At 69.4% G+C, this 9,223-nt stretch overlaps 1 protein-coding gene across 1 annotated transcript in view; it reads right to left on the reverse strand.

The window, feature by feature from the left end:
• Positions 1-6,142, reverse strand: part of RARA (retinoic acid receptor alpha) — a 14,933-nt gene extending 8,791 nt beyond the window's left edge. The window contains exon 1 of the mRNA XM_026041367.1: positions 5,965-6,142. Within this exon, the coding sequence (XP_025897152.1) occupies positions 5,965-6,142 (178 nt within the window). The remainder of the gene's footprint in view (positions 1-5,964) is intronic.
• Positions 6,143-9,223: the final 3,081 nt, after the last annotated feature.

Genomic DNA, 9,223 nt, shown 5'->3' on the forward strand with positions numbered 1-9,223 from the left:
CTGCGGGTCCGCGCGGGGCGCCCCGCGGCCCGGCCCGGCCGCTCATTTGCCTAATGGGATGCGCTGAACTGCGGGCGACCCCGGCGGGGCCGGGCTCACCCCGGCCTGACCCCCGCGCCCCCCGGGCGGGCGCACGGATGTGCGGCACATGGATGTGCACACGTGTGTGCCAGGACACGGATGTGCAGCACACGGATGTGCACATGTGTGCGCCAGGACATGGGTGTGCAGTACACAGATGTGCAGGCGTGTGCGCCAGGACATGGATGTGTGGCACACGGATGTGCAGGCGTGTGTGCCAGGACACGGATGTGCGGCACATGGATGTGCACACGTGTGTGTGCTGGCACATGGATGTGCACGTGTGTGTGGCAGGACACAGATAGCTGCCACACAGATGGGAACATGTGTGCGGGCCGGCACACAGGTGTATGGTACACGGGCACGCATGTGTGCCCATGCACACAGATATGCACAGGTGTGTGCACTGGCACATGAATGTGAAGCACGTGGATGTGCACACATGTGCACTGGTACACAGAGGTGAAGCACACGGATGCGCACGCTTATGCACCGGCACACGGATGTGTGGCAGAAGGATGTGCACCGGCACATGGATGTGCAGCACACAGATGCACATGTGTGTGCTCCAGCACATGGATGTGCAGCACAAAGATGTGCATGCATGTGCACCGGTACACGGATGCAGGCATATGGGTGCACACGCATGTGTGTACTGCGGCACGCAGGGCTGGGTTGCATGCATGCACAGTGGGCACTGCCGCAGCATGCAGAGCAGCTGCATGCAGGTGTGCACCCCTGTGCATGAGCATGGGGCAGCTGTGCATGCACGCATGTGGGCATAGGTTCCTATGGCATGCAGTGGCTCTATGCGTGTCCCCACAGCGCATGGGTGCATGCACAGGGCCCTGCCACATTCACACAGATGCCATCATTCTCTCCTTGCATGCATGTGCATGGTCCCGCTGCATGCACATGCACCTTCCCCCAGAGCCTGGCTGCACCAGCCCCACCGGAGGAGACGCTCCGGACGCACAGCCAGCGCCGCACAGGCGGTGACAGCGCCGCAGGGCAGGAGGAGCCCGCGCGGCATCGCCCTGCGCAGCGCTGCCACCTCGTTACCTCTGGTAACCTCATTGCAGACGTGCTGCGAGCAGGGGCAGTGCACAAGCAAACGCCAGCGCGCATGCGAGTGTGCACGCACGTTGCCACACGTGTGGGTCACCAGCTGTGCACGTGTGTGATCGCATGTGCATGCTGAGGATGACCTCGGCTTCCTCCGCCTGCACCATATGTAGCATGCATGCAGATGCATACAGATCCATGCATGCAGATGTCTGCATGCTAACCAGGTGTGGCAGGCATGCAGAAGCCTGCATGCACACACACACACACAACTGCAGCCGGGCACACAGCGCCTGCAAGCGTGGCAGTGCGTGCACGGCCGCGCACGCTCCCGCGCTCAACACCCGCTCCCGTGCACGTGCGTGGGGCCGCGTGCCGCCCGCCCCTGCCCCGGCCCCAAAGTGAGCAGCAAGGGCTGCCCTGCTTTTATCTAAACCCTGCCCTCCCTCTGGCTGCAGAGCCGGGAAGAGAGAGAGGGAAAAAAAGGGGGAGAACAAGAAAAAAGGCCCCGGGCATGTGTGTGTGCGCGCGAGGGGGATCAGCAGCGCCTGCTTAAATAAGAATAGAAGTCAAAGGCTTTGCTTAGCCAGCAGGTTTGGGAACAAAAGCGCAGCGCTGCTCCAACTTCCTGCAGCGAACATGACAAATGTCTGCTCGGCGCTTATGAGTGGCGCGAAGAATGCGCCGGGGCCGCGCGGCCACCGACCCGCGGGGACGGCGCCCCGGGCGCCAGCGCGGGCCCGGAGCCCCCCCAGCCCGAGACCGGGGCCCCCGCGCCCGCCCACTTCAAAAGGGGCCATTTATCCCCTTCAGGCGCTTTTGAGCAGGAGAATTCCCGGCTGGAGCGGGCAGCGCAGGAACATCCCCCCTTCCCGCCCCGGCCCCTGACAGTGATAGAAAACCTCCGCCTTAATGGGCTTTCCCAGGGCCGGCGGCGCGGAGCCGGCGCGCTCCCGAGGCCCCGGCGTGCACAGCGCTGCACGGTGCTGCACGGAGCTGCACAGTGCTGCACAGTGCTGCGTTGTGCAGCATGGAGAGCCCCTGCACTGCACAGCACTGCGTGGTGCTGCACAGAGAGCCCCTGCACTGCACAGCGCTGCGTGGTGCTGCACGGCGCTGCACAGAGAGCCCCTGCACTGCACAGCGCTGCGTGGTGCTGCACAGCGCTGCGTGGAGAGCCCTTGCACTGCACAGCGCTGCATGGCGCTGCATGGAGAGCCCCTGCACTGCACAGCACTGTGTGGTGCTGCACGGGGAGACGGGGACCCTCTGTGCTGCATGGCCCTGCATAGCACTGCATGCAAGGCCCTCCTGCTGCACAGCACTGCACCCATGGCCGTGCACAGCACAGAGCTGCTTGGAGGGCCCCTGCACTGCATGGAGATGCATGGCACGGCACGCAGCCCCCTCCGCATGCCTGGTGCTGCACAGAGCTGCACGCAGGGCACCTCTGCTGCATGGTGCTGCGTGCAGGGCTCTGCACTGCACAGAGATCCACGCAGGGCTCTGCTGTGCAGTGTAGTGCCCTGCATGTCTGGTGCTGCACAGAGCTGCATGCATGCACCTCTGCTGCACGGTGCTGCATGATACTGCACTGCACACTTGGAGCACAGCATCCTGGCAGCCTCCACGTGTAGCCTCCCGTGCCACGTTTTCGCTCATTAATTTTTAAAAATTAATTAATTACGAGGCACCACAGGGGAGCAGCAGCACGGAGGAAACTGGAGCCATCGGGTCGAGTGACGGGATCGGCCCCACAGCCGGGCTGGACCCCAGGGCCACCCCACTGTGCAGCCAGCATGGTGGGGCTGCAGCGAGCAATGGGGCACTGGGGAGCAGGCGGACAGGCTGGCATTCCCAGAGCCCCTGGCATTCCTGGGAACCGTGGGCTGGTGGCTAAGCTGTGGTGAGGGCCAGGGATGCAGCCCTGCTGTGGGACATTGCCCCAGAGCAGCCCAGCAATGGGGACAGTGGCAGGATCACATGCAGAGCCACCCATGTCCCCCCCAGTGAGTGCTGCAGCATGTGCAGGCACACACAGTCACGCAGGCATGGGCATGCAGCGAGCGTGGAGCATATGTGCATGTACAGGTGAGTGCACACATGTGCATGCATGTGCAGCGCTGAGCATGCAAAAAGCGTGCACACGGACGCAGCCTGTGTTGCACTGGGCACATGTATGAAGCCAGCACTGCACTGAATGCAATACATGCATGTGCACACATGCATGCACACCCAGGGCACAGCATGCACACACGCACAGAGCCGTCAGAGAGCATACATGCACGCACAGCCCTCAGTGTGCACACATGCCTGCACACCCAGATTGCAGCATGCACACGTGCAGGCACACCCAGCCTCAGTGTGCACACACACACAGAGCCTGCAGGGTGCAGATATGCATGCACACCCAGCCTGCAGCATGCATACATGTGTGCATACCCAGCCTCAGCATGCACACACACACAGGGCCTGCAGTGTGCACACATGCATGCGCGTTCAGCCTCAGTGTGCACACACACACAGAGCCTGCAGGGTGCAGATATGCATGCACACCCAGCCTGCAGCATGCATACATGTGTGCATACCCAGCCTCAGCATGCACACACACACAGGGCCTGCAGTGTGCACACATGCATGCGCGTTCAGCCTCAGTGTGCACACACGCAGAGCCTGCAGCATGCAGACACGCATGCACATCCAGTCCACAGTGTGCAAACACACACAGAGCATGCACCGTGCACACGTGTGCACACCCAGCCTGCAGTGTGCACATGCGTGTGCACCCCACTGCATCGTGCACGCACACCCCCAGCCTGCACCATGCACACACGTGTGCACCCCCAGCCTGCACCATGCACACACGCATGCACACGCAGCCACAGCGTGCAGACACGCACACAAATGCACCTCTCGCATGCCCAACAGCGGCTGCACGGGCGCAAGTGCCAGCCCCTGTGCCCCCCCATGTGCCCCCAAAACCGCCTCCCTCCTTGCGCCAGGCACCGGCTCCGCACACGGGTGCCGGGATGCACGGGTGCCGTGACGCAGCCTCACACCGCGCGGGGGGCCCCAGCCGGGCGCCCGTCCCCACCGGCCCCGGGGCCGCGGTGCCCGGCGGCTCCGCTCACTTCCCCTTGGCCGCCTGGCACGAAGGGCCGGGCGGGCGGCGCGGCCCCCCCGCGGGGGACGCGATACGGCCGATCCGGTTTCACGGCGCCGGGACAAAGCGCGCGGCACCCCGGGGGGCCGCATCCCCAAAGCTTTTAAAGATCCGCAGGGCAGCGGATCCCCCCGCCCGTCCCCGCGCGCAGCTGCAGCACATCTGGCGGGGCCGGGGCCGGGGGCTCCTCCGCGCGTCAGCGCGGCCCGCGCCGGACGCCTGGGCCCCCTCGCGGCAGGGACACCGACCCCGCGGCGCTGCCCTCTGCGGGGACGTCGCTCCCGGAGCCTCGGCCACACCGAGGGCGACGCCGGCCGCACCGGGGCCCAACGCGGGGAGCCCGAGGAGCCTCCCCAGGCTGCGGAAGAGCAGCCCTGGCACCCCCCGGCACCCCTGGGAATGGCACCCCCTGGCACCCCCCCAACAGCAGCTCCAGGGAGCCCCCCCTGCCAAGCTCCTTGTCCTTTCAAAGGGCCCCCCCCATCCCAGCAATTGCACCAAAGGGAAACTGAGGCTCAGTCCCCGCTGGGCACTGGGGGGCACCTGGCAGTGCCCCCCCACACCAACAGTGGGGGCACCTGAGGTGGGGGGGCAGGAAATGAGAGGTACCCCCCCCCCCAGGTTCCCACAGTGCGGCACGTCGGGAATGGCCCCCAGCAAGCGCGGGGGAGGGGCCCCACCCGCCGCCACCCAGTCGCTGAACTGGTCCCACTGGGTCCCAGCGCCGCCGGGGCGGCTCCGGCGGGCGACAGCGCCCGGGGCCGGCCCTGCCCAAGCCTGCGCCGCCCCCCCCCGGGCAGGGGCTGGGCTGGGGGGGGGCGGGGGGGCCGCACCCCGACCCGCAGGGCTGGGGAAAACGGGGCGCGAGGGGGGGCCCAGGCGTCCGGGCGGCGGCTCCCAGCCGCTCATGGGGCGCCCGGCCCCCGTGATGGACGAGCCTGTCAGGGGCAAATTGAATCAGGCACCGCGACCGTGAGCGCGCTCGGCGCGTCCCCGCGCATGCCGGGGGACAAAGAGCCGCTGACCGGGGCCACCATGGCCACACCGGGGCCACCATGGGGGGGCTGGTGTCCCCACGCAGCCAGCGAGGCCCCCGCGGTGCTGCGGGTCCCTGTGGCCGGGGATGCCCCGTGTGTCCCACCGCGGTGCCCAGCGGCACAGGGGCGCCGGCGCCGCGGGGCTTTGTTTGACCTCGGGCCCGTTGGTTTCCTGTTATTGCAGCTATTTATACGGCACGGAGCGGCCCCCGGCACGGGGCGGGAGGATCCGCGCGCATCCCGAGCCCCGGGTTTGCACATCCCGAGACTCCGTGTGCATCCCGAGACCCCACGTGCACATCCCAAGACCCCAAGCGCATCCCGCTCCTCCATACGCATCCCAAGACCCCAAGCGCATCCCGCTCCTCCATACGCATCCCAAGACCCCAAGCGCATCCCGAGCCCCCGCGTTCACATCGCGAGAGCCCAGGGGCATCCCGCTCCTCAACACGTACTCTGCTCCACCGCGCACACCCTGCTCCTCCGTGCGCATCCCGAGCCTCCGTGTGCACATCCCAAGACCCTATGTGCACGCCAGGCCCCGGGCGCACCCCGCGCCCCACGCGCGCGCCCCGCGCCCCACGCGCGCACCCCGCGCCCCACGCGCGCGGCACTCACTGGCGGGCGAGGGGGTGCTGTAGCCGCTGACGGGCAGCTGGTGCGCGAGGCCGGCGAGGCCGCTGGGCGGCGAGAGCCCCCCGATCATGTGGGGGAAGAAGAAGGCGTAGTGGGGCACGGGGTAGCCGTTGAGGGCGCCCCCGGGCGCCGTGGGGCACGAGCTGCTGTTGCTGGCCATGGCGCGCGGCTCAGGCGGGGGGCACCGCGGCCCCCCGCACCATGGGCTCCCCGCGGCGGCGGCGGCTCCGGCGGCGGCTCCGGCGGCTGCGGAGGGAGCAGAGAGGGGCGTTAGTGTGGGGTGCCCCGCGCCCCCCGCCTCGCTTTCCCGGCATCACCCCAAAGCGGCGTGCGGGGCCCCGGCGGCCTCGTGCCGGCGCTCGCTCCCACGTGCCGCTCCGGCAGCGCCATGCGTGCGCCGAGCGCGCCGGGGCTCAGCCCCCCGCCACGGGCAGGGCCGGAACGGGCGGCGGCGCCCGCACCGGGGGACCCCGCGCGGCGGCACGGGGGGGCGCGCGGGGCTTTCACAATCCCGGGCCGGCTGTTTATTTAAGCGCTGGCGCGCGGCCCGGCGGGGGATGTTTATTTGCCGAGAGCGCTGGCTCCCGGCCCCGCGGAGGCGGAAAGGGATCCAGAGGAACAAGGCTGGGCCGCCCGGCGAGGCGCTGGGGAGGGGCCGGGCGCGCTCGGCCCTGCCCGCCCCCCCGGGCCCCGGCCGGGCGCTGCGACCAGAACCGCAGACGCCCTGGGCACCCCCCCGGGGGGCCCCCGGGACATCCCTGGGACTCCTATGGGACACCCGGGCTGCAGTGGCAGCAGGGACGGGCGCCCCGGGCTCCCATAGGCGGTCGGGTGCGGGTCACCCTGCCCGGCGCTGCCGTGTCCCCGCACGGCCCCCACGGTCCCGTCCCCAGCCCGGGCTCTGCCCAGGGAGCCCCGGTGCAGCCAGGCCACGGTCCCCGTCGGCCGGGGGCGCGGGCCGAACTGTTTATGTTTGCCGGTGCCAAGTGCTCGCCGGGCACCGTGCCAGGCTCCGGCGGGGCCCAATTACTCAACTCTGCTCACACCGCCCCCCCCCGCCGTCGGCGCACCATGGGCCTGGGAGAGAATAGCGCCAGCGCGGGCTGCCAGGGCGGCCCCGAGCCACCGGCCCAGCGCCTGGAGGCGACGGGCGAGGGTGGCCGCGGAGCCAGCGATGGGAGCCCCGATGGGTCTCACGCCTGACATGGCGCCGCACAGGGTACCCATCCACACCCTGGCCCTGGTGGACTCTGCTTAGCTTTCCACAAGGGCGGGAGCCCCAGCTTGGCCCCAGCCTGGGCGCACTGCACCCCAAAAGTGGCCGCCCCCCCTCCGTGGGGTCCCACCCCCTCCAATGGCCCCTGCAGCGTGGAGCTGGATCGGGAAGGGCAGGGCTCCTGCTGAGGGGGTGGCTGCACGGAGCCCCCGGCCCTCCCCAGCCCGGCGCCTTTTCCTCCAGTTCCCCGGCAGGAGCTGGCCGGGAATCGCTACTTCCTGGAATCCAGAGCCTCGCTCCAGCCCCGCAGAAAACAAGGCCACGGAGCTGGGGCCAAGTCTCATCCACGAGGAACCTCCCAACCAGGCCGGAGGCGGCCCCAGGGGGTGCACAGACAGACGGTTCCCGTTCCCAGGGTCTGGCAGGGCAGGGTGCAGCTCTGGGGACCCCCAAGCCTCGAGCCCCAAAGCCCCAGGAGGGGACCCAAGGCCACCACCCACACCAAAGGGACAGGGAGAGCGGCTGGCAGCAGGGCCATGCACTGCGGTGCTCATCCCTGCAGGGGACACACAGCACCTCCATCCCTGCCCTATGGGGACGTGAAAACACCGTGCCCAGAGGGGCCCTAGGGAGGGGACAGAGCCACCCCCACCCCGGCCAGTGCCCCACAGCCCCGTCCCCGCCGCCCGCCTCGTGCCACCAAACCAGCGTCGCTTCCTGCCGCCACCGCGATGCCACCAGCAGCGCCCCGGATGCGAGACGGTGACGAGGGGGGCCGGGGGCACCGCCCTGCCCGCCTGGCACCGCGCGGGGGGGCAACGGCAAATCCAGGCCGCGCTCTTGGTGCCGCCGGGGGCCGCGGGCGAACCCAGCGACCGAGCCCTTCCTGTCGTGCCTGCAACCGCAGCGCTCCCGGCCGCAGCTTCCCCCTCGCCACTCTCGATTCCCGGGGCCACAGGGTTTCGCTTTGGCTCCGACAGCCCCACGTCCCTCTGCTCCCCAGTCGGGGTCACCCCGGCCCCGCTGCCCCGGCTGTCCCTGTCCTCGGCACGCGGGGATGCTCGGAGCCGCGGGATCCGCAGCCGTGCCAGCACGGGCGGCTCCGGGTTCCCCCGCCGCCTCCCCCCGGGCAGAGCAGGAAGCGCCCGCGGATCCGCTGTGCGGTCACAGCCTGCGGTTTCCTCGCTGCTGTCAGCAAAGAGGCCGAGGCGGCCTCACACGCGAGGCCGACGGCCCCGGGCATCCCCGGCCGCTGCCGGGCTCCCTCCCCAGCCAGCTGGGCAGCCCTGCGACGCGACACGGAGCGAGCGGCGTCCCCGGCGCGGCCGCCAGCAGGACCCCTTCCCCGCATTCCCGCTGCATCCCGGCCTCTGAGTCACCGTCACGTTTCTCACGTCCCCGGGCAGGCGTGAATCACGGCCCAGCCGAGCGGATGCCGCTAGGCCGGCGCCACACGCTCCGGCACGGGCAGCTCCAGCCCCGGCCAGGGTACGTCGCTCTGGGGGGACGCCTGGCATCCCAAAGCCCCAGTGCTGATGGGGTCCCCCTTCCCAGACGGGGCTCCTCAACCTCCGCTTCCCAATGCGCAGGCTGTGCAGGGATGCGACCCGGGGGGCCCCGCGCTGCTCCCTGCATCCCCTCGCCTGTCCCACATGCCGCCTGTCTCTGCCATCCCTGTCAGGACAGGGATGGGCTCCCCCACAGCCCAGGGTCCCCTGGCACCCTCTGTGCGGCGCTGGCCGGAGCTGCAAAATGAAATTCCACCTGTCGCGGCTCAGCCTGTGCGGCTCCGGTTACCGCCAGGAACGCGCCGCTCCGGTTACACCTCCTGCACCCGCCACCAGACGCGCCATTCTTCTCCGGCAACAGGTGCCCCCGGCCCCCGTCGCGGCCCCCGGGATGCGACGGCCGCAGCGGCGCCGCCGGCATCGCTCCAGCCCGGCAGTACCAGCATTGTCAGCAGCGCTCCGGCCTGGTAGCACCAGTACCGCCAGCATGCTCGGCTCCTGGCTTTCTCCGGAGCAC

Source organism: Nothoprocta perdicaria, unplaced genomic scaffold, assembly GCF_003342845.1.
Source record: "Nothoprocta perdicaria isolate Ctin4 unplaced genomic scaffold, notPer1 scaffold_283, whole genome shotgun sequence".
Lineage (NCBI taxonomy): Eukaryota > Metazoa > Chordata > Aves > Tinamiformes > Tinamidae > Nothoprocta > Nothoprocta perdicaria.